Source organism: Vicugna pacos, chromosome 7 (genome assembly GCF_048564905.1).
Source record: "Vicugna pacos chromosome 7, VicPac4, whole genome shotgun sequence".
NCBI classification, from domain to species: Eukaryota; Metazoa; Chordata; class Mammalia; order Artiodactyla; family Camelidae; genus Vicugna; species Vicugna pacos.
This window is the reverse complement of record NC_132993.1, coordinates 1,307,059-1,332,190: the sequence shown is the minus strand read 5'-3', so window position 1 is coordinate 1,332,190 and position 25,132 is coordinate 1,307,059. Positions and strand designations below refer to the sequence as shown.

Sequence of the window (25,132 nt, the reverse complement as noted above, 5' to 3'; positions counted from 1 at the left end):
CAAGAGTGAATTACAATCACCTACAACACGGGGGGATCTCAGAAGCATTAAGTGAAAGAAACCAGGCACAGAAGAGTGCACCCTGCAAGGTCCCATTTACACTAACGTTCAAAACTAAGCTAATCTATTAAAGCCAGGACAGTGATCACTGTTGGTGGAGTGGAGAGTAACTGAACAGGGAAGAGGGATGGGCCTCTGGGATGCTTGTAATACCGTGTCTCTCCATCTGTGTTCAGGATTACACAGGTGTGCTTAGTCTCATGTGCTTCAAGCTATACACGTACGACTAGATGCTTCTGTTTATTTTTGCTTCAATTAAAATAACACAAGAAACTAGATTCAATATCTTGTGATAACCTTTAATGAAAAAGAATATGAAAAAAATATATGCATGTATATGCATGACTGGGACACTGTGCTGTACACCAGAAACTGACACACTGTAACTGACTGTACTTAAGCTAAAAAAAAAAATAAAAATTTAAAAAATGAAACTAAATATGCTGTATCAAATTCCACCAGTTCAGACTTTATATCTCTTTATTCCAAGGTGTGACTTGGCAAAGTGATTCTCAATTTTCAAGATCAATAACTACACAAACTAGGCAATTCTCCATCAGAATTTTTTTCACCTAAAACCAAAACTGAATTCGAGAGAAGTTAGAAGGGGAGGGGTGTAAATCCAAATACATAAAGTTTAGATATTTTATTATACTGTCATGAAAAAGCAACCATAACGTGTTCTCGTGCATCATGAAGAGGTAAAAACATCGAAGATTTCCAAGGCCAAGCCTGCTTCCTGACCCCTGCCAGCATCACAGAACAAACGGGGACCGAGAAAGGATGACTTCCTGCAGAAGTTGCTCCAGAGCACAAAGGGCTTGGCTCAGGCCCTCAGTCCCGTCGGCCGCCGGTCTTCACGGCCAACACGGAGGGTTTCCAACCCAGCACGAGCGGGCGGCGGGCGGCGGGCGAGGCGCGGAAAGGCGCGCGCCGACTCGGACGACGCGAGCGGCCGCGCTGCGGGTGCCCGCCTCCCCGCGGCGCGGGGGACCGAGCCCCGCCCTCCCCCGGCGCCCGCCCGGACCTCCCGGGGACCGCCGACACCTGCTCGCACACCCGGCTGCCTGCCGGGGCCGCCGGCCGCGTCGGGGAAGAGCTCGGGATGACGAGGGCGCGGGCGGCCCCGAAGCGCTCCCGGGGGCGGGGGACAGGTGGCCGCCCGAACGGCGCGCGCGCCCAGGACGGACGGCAGGTGGGTGCAGGGCGGGAGGCGGCGGGAGGCGGCGGGAGGGGCGGGGACCGCGGGGCCGGGCGGCCGGGCGCGGGGCGCTCACCGTGGACTCCCGCACTTGGCTGTGGAAGTGCTGCTCCCGCGCCGACACCTCGTCCTGCCCTTCCATCCTCCTTCATGCCCGCCGCCGCGCCGCCCGCGTCCGCGCGCTCCGCCGCACCATCGCCCGCCGGCCCACACGGCAACGGGCGGACGGCCGGCAGCTGCAGGGCCGCGACCACAACCCCAGCCGCTACCTCAGCCGTCGCCTCAGGAGAAGCCGCTCGGGCTGCGGAGGGCGGGCGCCGCTCGGGGCGGGGCCGGGGCCGGGCTTGACGTCAGAGGAAGGCGCCGCGCGTCAGAGGAGCGCGCCGCGGTGCCCGAGGGGCCGGGCGGGGGCGGGGCCTGGGGGCGGAGTCGGCTGGCCCAGGGGCGGGGCTTAGGGCCACGCCCCCAGGGGCCTGAGACGGCGTGAGGCTGCGGGATTCCGGCCCGGAGCACTGGGACGAGCTGGCGTGTGCGGTCGGGTCGCCCGGCGCGTTCTCGCGCCCGTGGGGGTGAAATATGGAGGTGGGCGGGCCGGGCCACCTGATGAACAGGAGTCCGCCTTTTAAGGCAGCTGCGGTCAGTGCCCCTCACCCGGCACCTGCCCGGTCTGCGGGGCACTTGGGCAGAGTCCAGCAGGCGGCCTCCCGCGGAGACTGTCACTCCGCCAAAGTACGTAAAAGGTCGGAAACTCGTCCTTTCAGGACGCGCTTTGGGCGGAAACCTGGCTTCTCTGGGTCTGATAAGGTCTTGGGCTTCCCCACCTGGAAGCGTCCATGGCCCCAAGTGTGAGGCCCTTGCCAGATCCAAGCGCAGCGCTGTTCTGGGGCGATTCCGTGACCCTTCTGAGACCCTCCACCGGACTTTGTTTTGGGGACTGCCAAACATGCGAAACCCTAATTCACCCCCGTTCTGCATTAAGTATCCTTTTTGTTTGTGTGGGGCTTTTTGGCAATAAAAACGAATTTGAAGGAATATTTACCATTTTACTTTTTGGCTTTTTGGCTATAAGAAAGTCACTTTAATTGCTATTGGCTGTGATGTTTTGGCATCTCTGAGAATTCTTAGGAAGCAAGAAAATCTACAAATTGCTTTCAAATTACGTTTATGAAATAAATTAATTTAGATTTTGCAGTACCCTTTGTGATACTGAATTAAAAATTTTTTCACCACTCAAGCTTTTTTTTATGGCCCCTGAAAAGCTTATAGACCCCCAAATACTGTGCCTATGATGGCTTATGCCAGAAAGTGTTGGTGGTGTGGACTTGGAGGTCATGAGGCATGTTCTGAGCCAGGACTCCTGCTGCCTTAGGCTGATAAGAAAGCAGGAGTAACTTCCAACCTGTTAAATTCAGTGTACTTCTTTATTTTTTGAAAGTCTCAGAGCCCTAAGAACCAAGGAAAGACAAAGAAGTATCTTTTTTCCTGAACACCCAGCTTCAGAGCTGGGTTAAATACCTGCCTGAAATGACCTGGATAATTTCTGGGGTGATCTCTCCAAGTCAGACGGTAATCAGATCCAGTTCTAAGATGTGTGGCATTTAGACATATCCCAGAAAGTGGATGCATATGGCATTGCTGATCTTTCTAACCCAACACTCCAACCAACCGGACCTTTTATTCTCTTATATGCAGCTGTCTATAGAGGTTCACCCACAGTTGATCTTAATTGTTTCTGTCTTTGGTGCTTACAACACTTAGCCCAGGTTCGTAGACCTCAAAAATGGCTACAGGCTCGTCCGTATCCTCACCCCTTTGCCTTGTGGCTTTGCCCTTCCTCCCATCAAGGAGTGGAGCCGATTTTCCACCCCTGGGATCTGGGCCTGGACGTGTGACCTGCTTTGGCCAAAGGGACATTAGAACATAGGAAGCTATTGAGAAGTGCCTGTGCCTTAGGACTTGTCCCTTCTTGTCGCCCATGGGCACCCTCCAACTGCCACCGTGCAGAAAAGTCCCACACCAGCTGGAGGTAGGTGGCCCAGTTACCTCTGTTACCCCAGCTGACATTGTCTTTTCTGCATCCCCCAATACATGGTTTTTCTCCCCTGCTGTAAGCAATGCAACACAGTTATTCTCGTTAAATATAGAATAAAATCAGACTCCTTAACTGACATTGAGGACCTTGACTTTTGGGCCCCACTCTGCCCTTCCAGCTGTGCTAACCATTTCTCTCCCTAAGGAGCCCTTTCTCCAACCCTCAGTGCCTTCCCATTGCCAAGGCCTAGAACTTGTACCCATCCCAACCCCCTTCCCTCCTGTTCAGATTCAGTGCTACCATTCTTCCATGTCCACACCAAGATGTTCCTTCTCCACAAAGTCTTCCCTGACAGTTCCAGTCTCCTCATTCACTCATTCATTTAAAACCGTGGGCACACAGTGGAAAGAGGACTGCTTCCATCCCTGCTCTGGTGAAGCTTCCAGTCCAGGAGTTACACGGAAAGCTTACAGCCATTCATCGGACACTTAACACACGCATCCTTATATCTTTCATCAACATCCCCTGTATATGTGTCTGTCCGCAGGGTGTAAGTTCTTGAAGATCTAGAGTATCTCCTCCTGCATCTTGTAGACTTCTGTGTCCCTCCCACAGTAGCTGTTAGAATGCCTTGCACAAAGTAGACACGTAACAAGTACGTATTGGTCAAAAGATTGGTTGCTCTGAGAAATTTCCCAAAAACGTCTTCAAGCTTCAGTAAGTCTTCAAATTTCTATGTCTATATAGATAATTGTACAGATGTTGGCAGTGTTTCCAACAATATGACTCTGGCAAAATTCAACATTTATGATAAAAGCTCTTCAGAAGGTGGGTATAGGGGGAGCATACCTCAATATAAAAAGGCCATATATGACCGTCCCACAGCTAACATCACACTCAACGGTGAAAAACTGAAAGCATTTCCTCCAAGATCAGGAATAAGACAAGGATGCCCTCTCTCGCCGCTTTCATTCGACATAGTTTTGGAAGTCCTAGCCACAGCAATCAAAGAAGGAAAAGAAACAAAAGGATTCCAAACTGGAAAAGACTACCAACACTACGACTCGTATGTCCCCAGGTGAGACGGCCGCTGGTTCCTGTGCTGCCATTGCACTATCGTGTCGTGCCTTTGAAGCTGCCTGAAGTCAGCGTGGTCCCCTTCACTTCACTAGGCCTCGCTCTGATTCTCCAAGGTTCAATGAGTTCAAAGTTTTCAGACATAAGGACATAGAGACCAATTTTTTTCTCTTGATGCCCTATATAAAACCAAGCCAAGCAATGTTCAGATGTTACCCAAATTCCTTCCAGCCTCCGTCAAAGGGCCTTTTCCCCCTTTATTCAAATACTCACAGCAAGAGATATAAACAAGTAACAGTCCAGAAACAGCCCAGCTGTCCATCCACAGTGGAAAGCGTCAACAAATTGTGGTGTGTTCATATAATGGAATATTACCCAGGGGTGAAAAGTCTATGAACTGCAGCTGTAAGCAACAAAGTGGATGAGTCTCTAAAACAGTGTTGAGCAAATAAATAATCACAGAAGAAAATACATAAAGTTCAGAACCTAAATGGGATATTACTTAGGGATACAGACGTGTGGTAGAGTTATAAAGGAAAGCGGTGGAGTGATAAACCTCTAAGAAGGGAGATCGGAGAAGAGATTGGACAGAGGCATTTAGAGGACTGCAAAGAGAATGACAGTACTCATCTCTCAACCCTGGGGGGCCAGGGTGTGGTTCACCACACCTGTGTTGCTCCTTGTATATCATAAATGTTGCATGAACCGTGTCTACACAGTACTTAAAAAAGAAATTGTTTTAAGAAGCACCACTGGGGGAGGGTGTAGCTCAGTGGTAGAGTGTGTGCTCAGCATGCACAAGGTCCTGGGTCCAATCCCATGTACCACGATTAAAGATAAATAAATAAACCTAATTACCTCCCCAAACAAACAAACAAACAAATTTTTAAAAACCACATAAAGCTAAAAAAATATTAAAAAAAAAAGAAGCACCACCGCCTGGTAGCCTAACCAGTGGGTTCTCTGCCTCAACTTGCCCTTGCTAAAGGGGGTACCTTAGAGCAGAGTAAACACTTAAGCAAGGATTCAGCAAACCAGTTTCCAGCTCTGCCATGGGTGACCTTTTGGGTCTCATTTAAGTTAATGATTCCTAAGGTTCTTTCCAGCACACACCAAAAAATCTGTTTGCAGTCTTAAAAATTAATTTGGAAACTTTCCACGCAAGCCCATGTTTCTGCTGAAGCTTCACAGGCCAGAGGATGAGAGAACGGGCACCAGCTACTTAGCTCCAAGCCTGGAGCCATCCTGAATTCCGTGCGGCCCCTCACATCTGGCCGCCTTCCATCACCAAGAACTGTCAGCTCGCCCACCCCAGCAGGTCTAGAACCAGCCACTTCTCAGGCCCTCACTGCTGTCTCCAGGTCCCAGCCACCTCATCCTTCAGGTGGCCCCTGGCCTGTCTCCCTGCATCCGCTGTTCCCAGCCCCTCGTCTGCCCCCGCCAGCCCAGCATCAGTCAGGTTTGCCCCCCTAGAGCTCCCCATCCCACTTAGAATCAAACACTAACCCCTCACCGAGACCAGCAGGGACCCGGGACCACCCCACCCACCTTTCCAGCCTCCTGCCCACCCTGCCACATTGCCATTGTCCTTCCATCCCGCTGCCCAGAATGCTCCCACTGGACCGCAGCTGCCCCTTCTCACTTCCATTGCAGCATGAATGTTGTCAACTCAGAGAGGCCACCCTGGACCCCTGTGGCTACGCGGCCACCTGCACCCAACCCACGTGCTCGCTCACTTCACCTGGTTTTATTTTCTGCGGAACCCTGCGAAGTAGGTAGTGCCAGCTCCGCTTCACCATTGTAGATGCCGGGGCTGGAAGAGGGTGAGCAGCCGGACCGGGGTCAGGTAGCCCGCATTCGAGCCCCGCTCCGCTGACGCACTCACGCTTGTCTGCCCACAGTACTGGGCTCCTCGCCAAGCAGTAGAACCAAAACCCAGCTTCGTCGTGGTTGACAGAGAGGGAAACCCCCAGGTCCCTCTGCTGGGGGTTCTACCCTAACCACCCACCTCCCTTCCCTCTAAAATCATCTGCCCTCGTTTGTGGCCTGAGCATGTACTTGGGTTAAGTGTGCACTCAGGCACACCAGTAAGTACAGACCCCGCTGCCCCCGGGCTGTCCCCGTTAAATGAGTGAGCGTCTGCGAGCCAAGGAGACGAGTAAGTCCCCCTGCGGTTCTGTCTCCCGGATCTTTTCCCAGCCTTGGTGCTAAGTGGCTGGAGGCCGCAGTGCAGAAGCTGTCTCACTGCGGAGGTGTTCTCATTGCAGAACCAGCTCCTAAACTGCTCCAGGAAAGGGCCCTGAGACCTTCAGAAAGTGGATGTGGAACTTTCAACATTTTACACTAGCATTTAAATATGTTTTTATTGAAGTAGAGTCAGTTTACAATGTGTCCATTCTGGTGCACAGCACAATACTTCCGTCATACATATACACACATATATTCATTTTCACATCCTTTTTCACCGTAAGTTACTACAAGATACCCCTTTCCAGCAATAGTTGGGAGAATCCTCCCACTTGTTAGCATATGAAATTAGCCGGCTCATAAAAACTAGCTACCCTGACACCTTGGGGCCTCTTGCCTTCTGAGATGGCCCGCTGAATAAATCTTCTTACGCTTTACCATGCCAGCCTTTTGAATTCTTTCCTGCGTGAAGCCAGGGACCGTCATTTGGCGGGGCTTGTCCCAGGGACTCGCCCAAGACCTGGGACATGACCATCCTCTGGCATCCCATTTTCCTGCAACAAGTCCATTGAGAATGTCCTCTTGTTTCCATGCTACTGTTTCCTGGTTACTCACTCTCAAATGTTTATTTTTCCAGATGAACTTTGATATCATTTGTTGTTACCTCTAAACCCCCCAAATCCTCTCTGTCTTTAATTGAAATTGAGTTAGGGAGAACTGGCATTTTGTACAACATGTGAATCTCCTCGTCCAGAACAAGGACTATCTTTGTATGTAAGTGAACCGACATCTTTCTGTCAGCTCTTGGCTCTTGGATTGCAAGCCGCATCCAGCAGCCAGAAATGTGAAATGTTTCTCTAAGATTCCTCCCTCTCTCCAGACTTCTCAGGGCAGGGCAGATCACGCCCAAGTGGGCAGCCTTTCTGCACAGTGAACACAGTGCACTATCACAGCAGACGCCTCCTTGAAGCGCTGGCTCCCAGCGGTTGGCTGTGCTGGGCGGTACCTCTGCCAAGTGTTACTTAAGGAGCTGGAAGGGTTGATCTGTGTAGCTTATAAACCTTGACAGAAATATCTCGGCCACCTTTATGGGCTCCTGGGCTGTGGCATTCCTAAACATCCTGCTACTAATGTTCCCCTTTTACAGCATTTTTAAACCAATTTTCAAGTGAGTGTCATAAAATCACTCTATCCAGGAAGTCAGCTCCATCATCTCCAGGACATAAACTTTAAAAGCAAGATGTAAAATGCTGTTGGGATGGCCTGACTGGCTTGCACACTGTGCTCAGGTGTAGGTTTATGAGCAAATCATTAGGACATAAAGAGCCACATCAGGGAACTGACGGAAGAAGTCTCGCAGGTTGTTGGAGCCTGTTAGGTCGTGTGACAAACTGGAGGACAGAGAAATTACTGTCATTAGCAGGGCTTGCAAATTTCCAAAGAGCTTTCCTCCTGGGGACGTTTCCATGGCTGTAAAACATCGGGACAAGCGCCACACAAAACAGCCTGAGACCCCGGGGTGGCCTTGCGTTTTATTGTGGCTGGTGGCACGGTGGACTTTCTAGCTGTCATCGTGGTCTTCTTGTGCATTTCTCTCGTCTCCCTAAGTATCGATGCTCTAAGGGCAGGGCCTGCAGTTTTTCTCTCCGCACCTGATGCGGTCCACAGGGTGCTTCTCCGGAAAGGCTTACTGTAGGCGATGACCCCAGAGGTCACAGACAGAACAGGCTCATAGAGATGCCTGCTTGTCCCCTCGCCAGGAAATCTTCAAATGAGGCAGACGTTCAATGCGAGGACCACAAACAAGTGTTGCTTTGGAAAATGCCTCATTATCCTGACGCTTGTCTGATGGGAGCAGTGGTGCCTGGGCTTCAGTGTCAGAAAACAGAAGGCAGGGGCCCCTCTCCTGTCAAGGCTGGCGCTCTGGCGGAAGGCGTGAGCACCCCCCCACCCCTGCCACACTCTGCGGCTGGTCCTCCGTTGGGAGGGATGTTCCGAGGAGGAGCAGAGCTAGGGGGCAGCAGTGCCACATGGAAGGCTCCCTCACGCGCCAGCCAGCGGCTGCATTCCTCCGGGACCCCGTGGGGCTCCTCTGATCCCCGGAGCCGTCCATCTCTCCCTCCTTGGCGGGCCCCGGGTTTCCAGCACAGGAGCCCATCACGAATCAGAGGACTGGCTAATTTTGCACCACAGATGACGCTACGTATCCTACTTATCTTTACACTTAATTTGTCCTTAACCATGGACTTCACCCGGATCTTAGGGCGGTAACTTTTAGTGGAGTCAACCGACAAGGTTACAGAAGAAAGAAGCTGAGGCTAGGAGGGTGAGTGCTCCAGGATCTGGCTCCTGGTTTGTCCTTCACGCCCCTCAGTTCCTCCCAAGGTGAGAAAAGCTTAATAAGCTGGAGAATGGGCCTTAAAATGAGACTCTATCCTAATTTATTACTGCTTCCCAAACTGGCCCTAAAAAATTTTATCACTAATATTTTGCTTTTATGTGGTATTTTGATTTTTTTTTCTTAATGGAGGGACTGGGGATTGAACCCAGAACCTTGTGCATGCTAAGCATGCACTCTACCACTGAGCTGCGCCCTCCCCGATGATGTAGGTATTTTGTGGCTTACAAAGCACATGCTATCCATTATTTAAATTAGCAATAACCCCACAAGATAAATTAAGGTTGTCAACCCTTTTTAACAGATGAGGAACTGAAATATAACGAGGTAAGAAAGAACACACTCAGGCTTGCACAGTTAGTAAACGACAGAGGCCGTTCCGAACTTCAGATCTCCGTTCCGGGTCGAGAGCTCTCTCTCCCGCTCTGTGCAGCCCTCCCGGAGGAGGGGCATGTTAGACACAGGTACAGACAGAGATGCAGCGATGGACAGACAGGCTGATGCAGAACAATCGCAGCTGCGGACATGAGTGTAGATGCTAGAGGGTGGTTGTGGTTTTGACGTGGGCGTGAATATGTACGGTGATGGTTATGGATGAAAAGGTAAATACAGTTACAAAGACACGACAGAGACAGAGACAGAGCCCCCCTGCCAGCTGGCCAAGGTAAACTTTCTCATGTGCAGCTAGAACCCCCCGAGTCTGGATACTCTAGCTCCTGCTCATTCCCTTCGATCCGCAGAGGGTCTTCTCTAAGGGAGATGGTAGCGTGGAAATGGTGCCTGCCAAGCTGGAGAGCTCTGGGACTGCTGGTTCCATATAGCGAAAGGGATGATCAAATGTCCCTTCTGTCGTCCCTCAAAACCAGCTTTTAATGTATTTAGATAATTTTGGAGCTTCCTGGGTCAGTCTGGGATGTTAGTTTACACACAGCCCTACTTTGTCTTTATATGTCTGAGGATAAAAGGTGAAACTCAAAGGAAAACATGACCAGTAAAAATATTTGTTATGTTTTTTACTATTATAAAATTAAATCGTATTTTAAGAGTTCCAATACATTTCTAACTGTGGTAGATTTTAAGGTAATTATGTGTCTCTTCAGTAATATATTTTCTATCAACTTATTGCATAAAAGGATTGCTTGTGAATTCAAGATTATTTTTAGATTTATAGCCCTTTCAAGTGAAAGAGAGGTTTTTCAGGAGTACTTCCGATTTCCAGTGTCTGGTGAATTTTCCATTTGCCATCAATAATCCCCCGTACAGAAATTCTTCTTCATATAAATCCAGGCTGACACTCCTATAATGCACAGTGCAAAGGAGTGCTCTTAGGGCAAGAAATAATCTGTGTGAATTATGTCAGAGCAGCACGTGGAAAACACTCATCCCGCAATTTATGAATTCAGATGCTCCCAGAATGTGTTTTGTATTCTAAAGAGATGTAGGTATGTTTATATTCATAGGCTGTCTTGATAAATGTTTATTGTAGGTGCTGTGAAAACTGCTGATTTGAAAAAATATTTTTGTAATTTTTTTGGCCTACCTCTAGTATTTATTACTCACATTATCAAAATTGTTAGGCTCTATTACCCAGTCTGAGGTCGTTTTGGTTGTTTTGATTTTTCCAATGTAAAGACTTTGTTAAAAGCATCAGGTGGAACCTGAGTTGCTTTCTCTGCAGCTGTGATCAGAGCCCTGGTCTCGGTGTAAGCTCTTCCCTGCTGCCTGGGTTCAGTCTGCCCAGGAGGGATTTGGAAAAGACTGGGTAAGCAGCAGAGATCCAGTGAAAAATATTGTATTAGCTAACGTTAAGTTGTGTCCTGCTGTGCTGTGCTGCGTTGCTGCGTGGCTGTGCCGTGCTGTGCTGTGCTGTGCCGTGCTGCTCTGTGCTGCTCGTGTTATGAATTGTATCACATTGTGACATTGTGTTGCTTTAGACTATAGAGCTGTAGCTGCAGCGTGGACAGGTAATAGTTTTGTCTGAGTTGAGGCTGGAGTAAGTGTTTAGATGGGTACGCACTGTCGACACTGCCTGCATTCACTGGATACTTGCTATTTACTTTCTGTTCTATGACTTTGTCATGAAAATACGGGTTTTGATTTGTTTATTTGGCTGTGTTAAACGTTGAAGGCCAAGACCTCAACACTGACCCAGGCTCCTGTGTAGGAGTGCGTGGGTGGGGTGTGTTCTTGAAGATCTCAAGGAGCTGGGACTCTGTAATCTCAGTAACCAGTTCCGCTGTTTGAGCTGCTGAGTCATCAGCCTTTATTTACACAAATGTAGAGGCTGGCAAATGTTCTCACTCCCCCTCTAAGATTATCTGCTCAGTTCTTTTTTATTATTATTTTTTTTTAATGGAGGGACCAGGGATTGAACCCAGGGCCTCATGTGTTTAGTGCTAAGCATGTGCTCTACCACTGAGCTATACCACCCCGCCCTGACTCAGTTCTTACAACGTCTGTGATGTTTGTCTCGCTTAGCTCCTGGCCTGTATCTGGGAGTGGAATTGAATGGAATTTGAATAACAATGACAAGAAAAAGCATGTAAATAAACACATAGCATTAACTGAGGAATTATTTTTGAATGTCACGTAGCCATTTTCTGTTGTCAGGTCATTGACAAGAAACCATACGTCATTCTTTTTCTGAAAGACTGTTTCAGAAGCATTAGAAGTCCAAGTAGGAATAAATCAGATTAATTCTCAAAATTTGCAGGGATAAACTTTATTCTGAAATCATAAATGTTCTCTTCTAATTAAATTCAAACGTGGTTATACACCAGAAACTAACACAACATTGTAAATCAACTATATTTCAATTTTTAAAAAAAAATTCAACTCAGCCATAAAAAAAGGATAAAATAATGCCATTTGCTGCAACATGGGTGGACCTGGAGATCATTTTAAGTGAAGTAAGCGAGAAAGAAAAAGAAAAATACCATATGATATCACTTATATGTGGGCTCTAAAAAAAAAAAAAGGACACAAATGAACTTATTTACAAAACAGAAACAGACTCACATAGAAAACACACTTAGGGTTACCAGGGGGGAAAGGGATGGAAAGGGATAAATTGGGAGTTCGAGATTCGCGGATACGAACTACCGTATATAAAATAGCTAAACAGCCAGTCTCGACTATGGAGCCACATCTAGTAATAACCTGTAATGAAAAAGAATATGAAAAGGAATATGTGTGCACATGTATGACTGAAACGTTATGCTGTGCACCAGAAATTGACGTAACATTGTAAACTGACTAGACTTCAATTAAAAAAGAAAATCAACTGTGGTTAACTCCTTTCAGACATGTTACAATAATAAATAGTAGATGGGGGGGCAGTGAATATCCTTGATGCCTGTAAATAATTAGATTGGTTGGCTTACAAAGCATAATGTTTAACATTGTAAAAATCCCAACCCTCTACTTCTGTCTCATTAGCAAAAATAAATGGGCTTGCGTGGGGCTCACGGAGTAAGGCAGGAGCCCAGTCAGCATGGGTCCGGACCTGCCAAGGGACAGGAAGGCTCTTGCTGGCAGTGGCTGTCACCTGGGTTTTCCTCTTCCCACCAAGAGAGTGAGTGTGATTGGATTAGCATCTCTCACAGTCATACTGCTGGTCTGACCAGGTAACAGCCTCAGGGACTAGTTCTCTGGGGTGCCCCGGGGCACGGGGAAGAGCTTCTCTCTTCTTCCCCGAGTCAGGTGATGAGGGTCCCGTGAGGGGACGGCAGCGGGCAGTGGGAACGTGGTGACAGTCCCATCCCATCCAGACGCACCCCTTTCAGTGTTTCCACAGACCCACCTCCGCCCCTCCCTCTACCCCGGGGGCATTTACAGAGTCAGACTGACTCTTCCCTTCGTGGATTCTGGCAAACGAGGAGACTGAAGCTTGCACTATGGGCAACGTTTGCACTTGCCTGACCTGTGCTAGGAAAGCTGTCCTTTCTTCGTGTACTAAGTCAGCGGGTATTTTGTATCTTGTTTAGGGTGAAGAAGACTTCTACAATCACCCTCTTCTTTTTCTTTTTAGTTTCATCCGTTCGGTTCACCAGCATTGACCTTCTCTGTGCTCGGCACTGTCTAGGCCCTGAGCATACGTGCGTGGGTACAGTCGGTAAGTCAGCACTTACATAAACCCGGACGATACTTGCAGCTCTCAGCTGTCACACGCTATGCTTTAGGGGAGAGACAGATGTAATTGCTAATTACAACTGGTCAATTAATTAAAGTATCAGGTAATGACTGATAAATGCTGCAGAGAGAATTAAAATAGAATCTTGCGATAAAGAGCGGATTAGGTCTAGAAAGACCCAAGGAAGAACTCAGAGAGGTGGAAAGAGGAAGGCGGGCCCGTTAGGGGCCCTGGGTAGCAGGGCATCTCACAGCCCCTGACCAGCAGCACAGGGGACCAGGTGAGCATCTCCTGACCCACAGCCCTGAGCAGAAGGTAGCCCAGGGAGGCTCATCCCTCCCCCAGGTCAGGTGGGAGTTCCTCCCACTGACAAGACCAGGTGACCCAGCAGCACCAGCAGGGAATTGACCAGAAGAGGTGAGGGGATACGTGCCCTCACCCACCTAGAGAAGCTGCGCAGCCGGGGCTACGGGGGGACTTCATCATCTGGCCCAGGAAACACTCTGGGAACTGGGCTGGGAACTCTTTCCCAGGGGGGCACCAGGTGGCCTGGCCTGGGAAGGTCCCACCACCCTCTTAGGTGGCCCCAGCAGGGACCAGGGGCAGCCCCACCAGCACTAGGTAACAGACTGAAAGCACCATGAAACTCTGGGCCCTAACCTGCCATTGGGACCACAGCCCATAGACGCAGGGCAAGAACTGTTCGCTAAACCTAGACGGGGAGGCCGCCTGGTGAAATAAAGACCCAAATTGCCCTGGGCTCCGAGTGTAACAGCCACGATGCCCAGGGTACAACCGAAAATCCCCTGTCGTCCCAAGAACTAGGAATATCACAGCCAGAACAGGAAAAGACAGTCAACCAGGGCCAACACCAAGAAGACCAGACTGGACTTTGAGTCATCGGCAGGGTTTTAAAGCAGCCTTGAATGAAAATGCACCAGTGAGTAACTACAGATTCTCTGAAAATAAATGAAAACGTAGAAACCTCAGCTTAGAAATAGACGTTATTTAAAAAAAGAAAGAAAGAAAGAACCAATGAAAATGATAGAACTGAAAACTGCAGTAACCAAAATGGAAAAGTCACGGTCACACTCGGTAGTGGAGGGAGGGTGACAAGGGCTGGGATCAGTGACCGTGAGGACAGGTCGACAGAAATTACACAGTCTCAGTGTCAGAGACTTTTAAACGTCCTTCAGCCACAGTCCTGTAGCCTCAGTGAAACTCCTTCAGGAACAAAGGGAACGTAAAGACCTTCTCAGAAGAAGAAACACTAAAAGGATTTGTTGCTAACAGACCTACCGTGAAAGAATGGCTGAAGGAAATTCTCCAAACATTAAGGAAATGACAAAAGAAGGAATCTTGGAACCAAGAAGAAAGAGCAGAAAGAGCAGAAATATGGTCACTGCAATGGGCTTCCTCTGCCTCGTGAGTTTTCCGTTGCTTGCAGCAAAAATGGTGCCACCATTCACTGCTCGGTTCCAGGGTATTTAAAAGCGGAACCAGGAGGAAGGATGGTTTCCATGCTTCGCCTCCTGTGGGAAAACAGTCCACAACATTGCAGACACTTCCCGGACGCCCCCTGGAGAAGCTGACTCGGAGCTATAACGTGGCAAGCCGGTGCCGCGCTGGGGGAGCTGCATCATTAGCACTGTATCACCAAGACCCGATGCCAGTCAAACTGTTCCTAAAAAGTGACTGTGCAAGTGCAATGCAGAAAAATTCCTTTGCCTTTCCTTCCTCTGATTTAGCATCGGTCTCACCTGCTAATTCACAAATGTCCTCACTCTGATTGCAGAGACGGTGCCTTGGATCACGACAGCCACCTGCCTTTGCGGTTGTGATTTTAAGACTGTTACATAATAGCCGTCACTCTATGTATACAGCACACACATCCAAAAGGTTTTACTCTTCATTGAAAGTGGTTTCATGATTTTCTGTCTGACCTGGAACATTGCCTCCATTATTCTTTTTATTTCAATAGCAGTAATATTGCTACCACCTGAAGAGAGAATGCTTCCTGCTTAACTGGCAACCAAGAAGCAGAGACATGGCAACAAGTGAGAGAACTGAAAACACAAGGGATGCTAACAAAAACCAGGGGCCGGGGGCTGCCCTGAAGGGGAGGGTCCGGGCTGCCAGAGACACTGGGATGGAGGGGAACGGAGGTGGCACAGCCCTGCCCTCACCGGGAGCTCGTGACCTTGTGACTCGGGTACTTTCCCCTGCCAGTGACCTTCCTGCCCACCCCCTCACATTGTAGACTGGCCATTTCAGGGTGTTCTTCTTCGAAGAGGCAGCATGGCGGGGGGGGGGTGGATCCTGATGAGGCTGGCATGGTCTCAACCCCTCCATTTCTGGTCCCTGCACATGGCTTTCTCTTGCCCCAGTCCTGCCGAGGTCCAGGCTCCCTGTATCCCCTGACTTGACAGTTTAGGGGGTCCCTCAGTGTGAGCTATTTCCTCCCAAGTTGGACCCACGTGCCCCGATCCCCCTGAGCTCTTCCGTGAGTCTCCATGACCTGTTTCCGTGTCCTGCCTCTGCGATCTGGCCTCTGCAGAGTCAAGGAGAGTCACCGCCACCCGCAGTCCCTGCATCGTGCTGTGGAAGAGAGAAACCTGACCAAGACAAGGATGCCTTGAGTCTGGCTCTGAAGCTTCACAGAAGCGTCCTGGGCAGATGCATCCGATTGGCTCCCATGTCCCCATTCTGGCTGCCAGGGGCAGGAAGCGGGAAGCTCTGCCCCCTTTCACCCCCTGGGTGGGAGACGAGGCTGTGCCCCCTTCCTGGGACCAGACAGCCAGAATAACAACGCAGCACTTGAGATGCCCTGTGACAGCCGCCTGTGTCCCTCACAGCGACGTGCTCCCAGTCTCCTGCTGAAGTCGAGTTTCCGAGGCTGTGCAGCTCAGGACAAGGGCCTGACCCACACGGAGTGCTCTGTGTTCACGGAGGTGGCCCTGGGAGGCCTTCTGGGGGAGAGGTGCGCTCTTGCTCGGGCCTGCGCGCATCTGCAGGAGCGGCCCCTCCGTCGCAGGCTATGAGGGTGTGAGCGGAGGGGAGTAGGGGAGGGTTTCGGGTGCCTCCCCTGCGTGGTCCTGCAGACACTGAAAACGTGTCTGGGTCGTGGGGAGCCTGGGCGTCTGCTGCCGTGCTGGACCCTCTGGGTGAAATCCGCAAGCAACAGACAGGGTTCTAGGCCCGGAGGCACCCCGCCCTCCACTAGTGTCTTTTTTCTCTTTTTTTCTCTTTTTTTTTCTTTAGCTTTACAGCACATTGTCACACTACGTGACTCTTCTTGTCTCTACTTGCACATAGACATAGTGCCACAAATAAAGCACTAAACGGGAGAGTTTCAGAGAGAAAAACAGAATCCAGAATTCTGAGCCCCTTCAACTCCTCTTGAAAAGTGGAGGAAACAATTGTGGAAGGGGTAATATTTATATCGTGTTTAGACCGCATTTGAAAACGTCAAGTCTGAATGTGACTGTGAGATGTATATAAACGGAGGAATCGTTATAATTCTATCGTAATTTATGGCTTGACCAAAATAAACTAATAAGATAAATAAATACAGTTGTTCATGCCCATCTGACTAATGTGACCTGAGGAGAAATAAAATATTGGATGAGCTGGAGATGCCAAGCTTAAACTAGATTAGCGACAGAATCTCAGTGGGCTGTTTCGATATAATTAACGTGATGATTTAATATGTTTTTAGCTCAGAATTGTTGTGAGAGTTTTTTTGTAATAGCATAGAAATGAATACGCACTCCTCCAAGCTGCAGAGGAATAAAAGGTTGTAATATTTTTGAGGTCTCTTGGCAGAGTAATCCATTCTCATCAATCTCACACTCCGCAGGAGAACATAAGGATGTTTTTCTTCCAATCATTCCCAGCCATTATTTAATGTACGGTAACAGCCACAGTCTTCATTCATATGCTAACCTCTGGCTCAAAAAGGCCTCGCAGTAACCCAGCTGAAGACTCCCCGTGGCGGGTTCATGTCACAGGGCTTGCAGATATCAGCCACTGGCAACAGTGACCTCAGGGATAAGCCCAAAGGGAAGGACCAGTTGAAGTAGGCTGCCCAGCAAGCCGCAAGAGGAAGCCCAGAGCCTGCCTCGCAGAGCCCCCGTGCAGGAGGGGCGGCTCGGAAGCCCACGTGAGCGGCCTTGTCACGGAACGCTCCGCTGCTTCGAAAAGACCGAGGTAGACCTGCCTGCTGTGAAATGGAACAACCCTAACTGTATGGTTAGATGAAAAAACTGAAGCTACTGCATGGAACAAACTCTGCCTTGCTTGGCATTCTAGCCCTCAGGGGGCCCCCAGAGGAACAGCTGGCCCCTGGCCTGACCACCCCAAAGCAGAGCCGCCAAGGCCCCCTGGAAAGGCACAGCATGGCTGTGCCAGTTCTCAATGGCCTTGGCTTTCAGTCTCACTGAAGGAGATCATAGACTCTTGCAGAAACGTAACAAAACATTAAAGCACATGCTTTCCTGCGAATTCCGTGTCCCCATTTCCGAGGAACTCGTAGTGCAAGTCTCTTCACGTGACAAGCCCGTAGGTCTCCCATCCTGCTCACCCGAAGGTGAAGCCTGGCACGGTGAGCCTATGCAGAAAATAAGAACCATGGCCTCTTAGCTTGAAAGTCAACAAAGAACGACCAGACATTCCTGGGAAGCCAGAAATAAGAAAAGGAGACAGAGCAAGAGAAAGAAGAAAAAGGGAACCAAGAAATCATATGTACCTATGATCCCATCCCGACTAGAAATAGACACAGTGTGTTTGTAAACAGTACAATGTGCGTGTATACACGCACACCTGGAGAGATACCTGTTCAGATGGAAATAGTGTTAATCTGTAGGTGATGGGATGTGATTTCTTTCATTGTTGCATTTTTCAGTTTCGTCTTCCAATTCCGTTTTCCCTCCACCAGTGTGCAGTGCTTCTGAATTTATATGAAAGCATGTTTTTCAAAGTAGGAGTAAACTAAAACAGTATATTAAAAACCTAGAGTGCTTTGAGATATTGCAGACAACAGAACAGACCCTCAAACGGACTTTAAATAATATCTTAGAGATGCTGGGGAACCAATGCATTGATAAAACAAAAATGGGATGATATGAAAAGGAAAAAAACAGGAGACAAGTAAGTTTAAAAAGAAGGCTGAAATTGAAAACATCAGTGGAAAAGTTGGAAGATGGAGCTAAGGAAAAAAGATAAAGAAGTGAAAACTATGGGAAACAACGAAAGACTTAGAACATCAATCAAAAAAACCAAAAAACAAAAAACAAACCCAACATCTAACCAATGAGAGTCCCAGAAAGAGAACACAAAGAAACTGACGGGGGCATGTCGCTAAAGAGATAATGTGAGAAATTGTCAGAACCAAAGACACAAGTCTTCAGACCGAGGGCTCTCAGCACAGTGAACGAAAAAAGACCCACATCTCAGACATCACTCAGAACACACAGACAAGAACCAGACTGGCATCTGATTTTCCAGAAACCACACTAGACACTGGAAAATAATGGAGCAACATCTTCAAAGCTCTGAGGGAAAAAATTATGTTCTACCTAAAATCCTGGCCCCAAACCAGCCATCAAGCACGAGGTAGAATTTAATCATTTTCAGGTATGACATAGATGGAGGTTGCTTCCTGCTCTCTCCCCACCTTTTCTGGGACATCATTCAAGGATGTGGACCAGAGAATGGAGAGAAAGGGACAGACAGAGGGACCCTGGGCCCCCCGGCCCCCTCCCCCCTCCAGGACGCAGCCCTGGAGCTTAATGAGTCTGGACACTGTGTAGAGAAAGGATGCAGGAGAAAAACGGTGTGTCCTAGGTGTCTTTACGGGGGACTAGGAGGAGCCATGTCCAAGGCTGGGTTTTCCCATCTGGGGGCTGGGAGGGAGCTTGTGCTGGAGAGCCACATAGAGGAAAGGGGAGGGGCCGGAGTCGGGCAGCTGTGGCTCAGACCAGGAGTCTGCAGGGAGGCAGGGCCCGCTGTGGCCCCTCGGAGGAGCCCCGGAAACACCCCTCCCCCAACCCCATTACTGGACATGGATGACTCAAGGAAGCGAGGCTCTCGGCAGCTGAGGCCAGCCCTGAAGGAGCATCTGGTCCACACATCTCTTGGTCGGCAACAGCACACTCCATGGCAAACCCCTGGGAAGCACAAAGATGAGCTATGGGGGTGCTATAAGCCTGCTGCAGAATCCACAGGCAGGACACCCCGTCATGGCTCTGAAGAGTTTGCTGTGGGGTGGGGTGAGGGAGGTGCAGAGTGAAATAGTCTAAGTGTGCAATTTCCTGAAAACAGGTTAATGAAACTTCAAGGACATAAAAACTAAATTAATGTTTAAGATCCTCATCTTTCATATCTATTGCCTAGGCTAAGTTTTTTTAAAATAACTATTTTTCAGGGGGTTACAATGTTAGGTTTACAATAAACTTGAGATGAAGGTACAGAGATTTCCCATACACCTGCTGCTCTGACACATGCAGAGCTTCCCCCTTTACTGACATCACTGACTAGAATGGTACCTCTCTCACCAAAAGATATAAAAGGACTGTAGACCACTTCAGTAAGCCAGTACACAGATTTAAAAAAAATTTTTTTTGGAAGCAAATATAACTACAATGAACAGCAAAAGGATAACCATGAAGGTGTGAAGTAGGGCATCAAAATCACAAAGTACAGGGGGGAGAGTAAGAAAATGTCAATTTTTTAAAGAATGTATTTGAACTGGGGGGAGAGAGGGATAAATTGGGAATTTGGGATTAGCAGATATTAACTGCTATATATAAAACAGATAACAACAAGGTCCTACTGTGCAGCACAGGGAACTGTATTCAATACCTTGTAATAACCTATGATGGAAAATAATCTGAAAAAGAATATATGTAATATGAATATGTGTAACTGAATCGCTTTACTATATACTACAAACTAACACAACATTTTAAATCAACTGTACTTCAATAAAAAAATGATAGAAGAACTGAGCAAGTCTTCTGAAAATGTATACCAGTGGATTCCCCAACTAATCAGGTCAGGTAATCTGCTACATAAGGTTGTTCAGTATTATCAGATGCCAGAGTGAAGCTGACAAGAACGGCGATTTTGCTGTTGGCGTGACGATATTTTTCTGTCCTCTTGGCGATGGTTGGTAGGGTTACTGTGTCCTGAGGACCTGGTGAACACAGCAGTAGTTCTGCACTATTGACCTGAAGGAGGATCTGCTGTTTATTTAATGTTAGGGGCCACATGACCAGATCGGCTAAGAACTATTCTAAAATCTTTAGTTGTAAGGGCTGTGTAAAACAGAGCCATCTTAACATAATTAAACATGGAACTTGATGTCAGAAGGCCATTCCTACCCACTCTGATTTTCTCAGTGACATTATGATAAAGGCAAAAGGTGCATTAAAAGCTTTGGATCTATACTGAGGTCGTAAAATCTCGCGCATAGACAGTTCCTGCCTAGGGATTCAAATGCCAGAAACAGATCAATAAATGCTGTGAAAAGTTCTACAGTATTTCTAACCAGCTGCTCTACAAAGTATGAGTGAATGCTCTCTAGTTGAACACCAAAGCATTCCCATGATTCCAGGATTAAATATACAGTTTACTCAAGTGAAATAATTTGTGGGGGGAGGGTACCGCTCAGTAGCAGAGCACGTGCTCAGCATGCATGAGGTCTGGGGTTGAATCCCGGTACCTCCACTGAAAATAAACAAATAAATCTAATTGGCCCCCAATAAACAAACAAATACTTCTGTATGTTTTAAAAAGTGATCAAGGAGCACAAAGTAGTTGTAAAAAATAAATAAATAAAGTAATTTGTTGGTTGTATTTATTTTCTTGGGAAAATTAATTGAGAAATGAAATGTTAGACGTGACTCGTTTTCCAGGTAAAATCCTGAAGACTCCTCCCGGCCGACGCCAGTCCCAGGGAGGTGCCCTTCCCCACCCCCGGCAGACGCTGGAAGGTTTTACTCTTGAGCTCTTAGGGTTCAAACTTGATATCGTAAAACTCTAGTGGTGGCACCGAGTTTATAAGCAGAGAAATGCCTTTAGCATGGCAAAGGCCAGCCATTACCAGCTGACCAGAAGGAAAACAAGAGAAGCAGGTGCGACTTGGTCTAGACGTCGACTCTGAAAACCTGTGAGAACTGCACTGTGAATGCAGAACACGTGCAGGCTTCCTGGTCCTCGGCCGGACGGCAGGCAGTTCAGTCAGAACCAGGCTAGCAAGCATCACCGAGGTCAGGGGACCTTCGGATCCACGCTCCAGCTCTCCAGCAGGAAGGATCACTTCCCTGGCAACCAGAAGATTAATCATACACTTCACAAAGGAGACATGGGGTTGGGTGATGTGAGACCCGGATTTACAGGGGTCTCCTGATCTATTGTTGTGTATTTTTAAACCCTGCTATTTAAAACACAGCTAATTTAAAGGCTAGTGTTGAGTAGCGTTTGACTGTTGCTAAAGATGCGCTCTCTGCTAACAAGAAAATTATCCTGTCTGCACCCGTTCCCACTTCCCCCAGCTACGGATCAAACCTCCAGTGAACTGGCTTGTCGGGTGATAGATACTGGTTTTCCTCTGGTAGTTATTGTTTCTTTGTCTTTTTTTTTTTTCTGATGCAATTTCAGTGCTGAGGAAGCAAGGAAAGAAAGCTGCTTTGCAGCAACAGCCTTGATGAGTGGGTACAAATGATAAGCATTTCTAGAGGGGCCCACTTTTTGCCAGGGTAACACCACTTGTGCAGCATCTGTTCACCCTCAGGGGGCACCTGCAGATCCCGCACGGGAGTCGGAGGTGGCCTGCCAGGGAGGTGCAGCCGGCACCTTCTGCACTGACCCCCACCCCACCCCCAACAGCAAGGTGACCAGGGACCACGATTCCGTGTAAATCGCACAGCCTTCCTGCTGCCTCCTGGGATCTCGGGGACACTAAGTGAAATGGTAAGTTTTTAAAAGCTTAGACTAGTGCCTGGCTCCTGGCCAACAGCAGTTAATGTTAGCCTTCCTTTTGTGACTGATGTGGAAAAATTAAATCCTGTCTAAGTTCATTACGTACTAAGTATCATCAGAACAAGAGGTGCAGACAAGACCACTGGATAATTTTTTTTAAGAACCTGCTCAAATTCTCCCCAAGAACTAAACGTGTTGCCGTGTGAATGATTAAAATAACCAAAATGAGCCCACAATTTCCCATATGAACCTCTAGATCCAAATGATTCGACCAGGGATTTCAAAAGCTCCCCACTTCAATCAACCAATGAGCAGGTGTTTTCTAAAGGCCTGTACGCCAGACCATAGAAATCAGAAAAGTGTGGCCCAGGTCCTGGTCCGTGGATAAACGTGGTCCTTGGCTTCAAAACAAGCGGGAGGCATCACAGAGGTGCTGAGAGAAGGCGCCGGGGAATTATGAGTGAGGAGGACCTTTAGGGACAGCGAAAGAGAGACTCAGTTTCAAACAGAGGCAGAGTTGATGGGGGCTAGATTGGTGGGGCAGTGTCACTATGAACAAAGGGTGAGGCAGCCCCCTGGGCACACGAAAGGATGAACAGGAAGCTGGGACCTAACTCTCGTGGCTCTGGGGACAGAGGGAGAAGGAGCCACCCGACATGTGGAGCAGTGCTGACTGCCGCCGTCCCTGCCCCCGCCTCTGCGGACTTACTTAATTCATCCCCTGCCTCCGGAGCACAACTCCTGGGATCTGCCTGTGGTCGCCATGCCTGCACCGGTCCGTTCTCCTGGGCACACGGGGGCTTCGGGGAAACAGAAGGGAATAGGATCCCCACCCTCCTTTCCTTCAAAATTGTGTGTGTGTGTGTGTGTGAGAAAGAATTTGGGTCTGAGGAAGGAGGAAACCAAGTTTGGGTTTGGAAAGATTGGGAAGAACACTCTACATTGGTTGTTCTGGGTAATTGATTCTGATGAGCAGGTTTTGTTTCTTTTAACAACTGTGTGAAGTTGGATTCTTCCAGAAGCAAACCTTGAGACAAGGATGTTAGTGCACGAGGTCTGGCTGAGGGCTGATGCCCGAAGCCCCGTGGTGAGGCGGGGGACTGGGACAGGAAGAGGAGTAGCCCGGTGCTCGGCAGCCCTCAGAGCCAGCCCGGCCGGGGACAGAGCCGTGATGGGCCGCGGGCTGCCCCTCCCCGGGTACCAGCCCTCCTGATCTCAGCTCACCCGATGCCCCAGTAGAACCCAGAGAGAGAGAGAGAGAGAGACGCTTGCTCCAGGACATCCAGGCACTTGCTGCATAGAGGACACATGGAGTCATGGACAAAAGTATCTTCTGCAGCCTTCTTTTTCTTTTTTAAAAATTATTTATTTATTTAATGTATTTTTAAAATTTATTTGGGGAGTAATTAGGTTTGTTTGTTTGTTGTTTATTTTAAAACTCGTGCATGCTAGGCACACACTCTGCCACTGAGCTATCCCCTCCCCTTCCACAGCCTTCTTTTTCCAGCTCTTTGACATTATCTGCAAATGTTCTTTTGAACGTCTCATAACCGAAAGAAAGCTATTTCCATTTAGAAAAAATGAAATATGCCTGGTGATTATGGTATTCCCAGGGTTTCTGAATGGAGAAGGCAGCGTTGGCAGTAAGAAAGGGTTGGTGACTGAGCCAGTGATGGCACCAAGTAGCATTTATGCGACTGGAAAGAGCTGCCTGCAAGGTTTTCTAGCTGGCTCTAACATAAGCTAAATATAGTCTAAGCAAGATGAATTTGATAGCGGTAAGTAGAAAGACAAAGAGTTTAACAAGTGCATACAAAAGCGGCAGACACCCCTGGCCTAATGTCGCCAGAGTCACAGTCGATGCAGAGCATTAGGATGGATGGTCTCATGCACCAGTAGTAACGGGAAACAAGCCTCGTCTAAGGCTGCCCTGCGTGGATGAAGCCGTGTAGAACCAAAAACAAAGACGGTAGCGGAAAGTAGTGAGACGTCCTTTATAACTAATGAAATAGGCTTAGCTTCTGCTGAGAGGGTGAAGTGTGCCTCTGTCGAAAACGTCACCCTTAATTCAAGATCATTTAGGTCACGCACACTCCAAACAAGGAAAGTCTCTCCAGATAACAGAAAGATCCACAGAAGTGGGGAGACGCATCTGAAAGGCCAGGGCGAGCTAGTGGAACCTGAACTGCAGCCAGCAGGGGGTGTGACTTCGTCACCCAGACGCTTGCCCGAGAGCTGAGGGGCTCCGGCTCCGGATCAGCGAACAAAGGCTCTGTCGGGCCTTTGGTAATCGGGAGCGAGACTGATAACCACAGAGAAAGCACGACATTAATAAAACAGGGATCAGTGACACAGACGAATATATTTATAGACCATTGCCTCAACTCGGGGCCTGCGAAGACCCAGATGTATCACTGCTTTCAAATTTATTTATAGATCAATGTGATGAATAGTTGGCTTGTAAACTAAAAACACTGAAAATCGCAATGAACAACTGTGACTTTTTTTTCCTTTCCTTTACGGGCAGAGATGTCAGCACAGGTCTGCGGCCCAGGGACGCTCCTTAGTCATCTGGTGAGCGGTGTCCGGTGACGAGCTCACCCTGCAGTTAACGCAAATCAACATGCTCCGACCCCGTTTCACCGGAAGTCCTCTCCCAGGGCACCCTTCTCCCCAGGCTGGTCCAGATCCCTTGCTCCAGCCTACCTGGACCCTGCTGCTCTGCTCCGCCATGCCACCGATAATGAAAGCACCAAAAGCAAGAGACTGAGGATGTGCTGGCTCTGAAAGTTCATTCCAGCCCCAGTATGATCTGAAGGCATTCATTCATTCATTCATTTGCTCATGTGTTCACTGCCTAGTGGGCACCAGGAGCTGAATGAGCCCCAGGGGCAGACACTGAGATGCTGGAGGTTGAGGAAGAAGGAATCTGAGCAGCTCCCTCCACAGACACAGACACAGACACAGACACAGAGAAGACCCCAGAGTTCCACAAGGGCGAGGGCCACACAGGCGGACTAGGCAGGGAAACTACCTCCCCACAGGCGGGCGGGTCCAGCAGAG

General features: G+C 48.6%; 1 protein-coding gene and 1 long non-coding RNA gene across 12 annotated transcripts in view; one reads left to right on the top strand and one right to left on the bottom strand.

The window, feature by feature from the left end:
* The window catches only part of LMBR1 (limb development membrane protein 1), a 120,570-nt gene extending 118,959 nt beyond the window's left edge, over positions 1-1,611 (bottom strand). For 4 of the 10 annotated variants that reach the window (XM_072964062.1, XM_072964063.1, XM_072964064.1 and 1 more), the window contains exon 1: positions 1,338-1,609. In XM_072964062.1, the coding sequence (XP_072820163.1) occupies positions 1,338-1,403 (66 nt within the window). In that variant the 5' untranslated portion in view covers positions 1,404-1,609. Of the gene's footprint in view, positions 1-1,337 lie in introns of all 10 variants that reach the window. The other 6 variants (XM_072964065.1, XM_072964066.1, XR_012074105.1 and 3 more) reach the window with 5 other exon arrangements.
* Positions 1,087-24,840, top strand: LOC140697260 (uncharacterized). Of its 2 annotated transcripts, XR_012074106.1 has the most exons (4): positions 1,087-1,255; positions 12,986-13,069; positions 21,977-22,060; positions 24,597-24,840. It is a non-coding gene; the product is annotated as an uncharacterized lncRNA (long non-coding RNA). The 2 variants fall into 2 exon arrangements; XR_012074107.1 differs by lacking the exon at positions 21,977-22,060.
* The last annotated feature ends 292 nt before the right edge of the window (positions 24,841-25,132 follow it).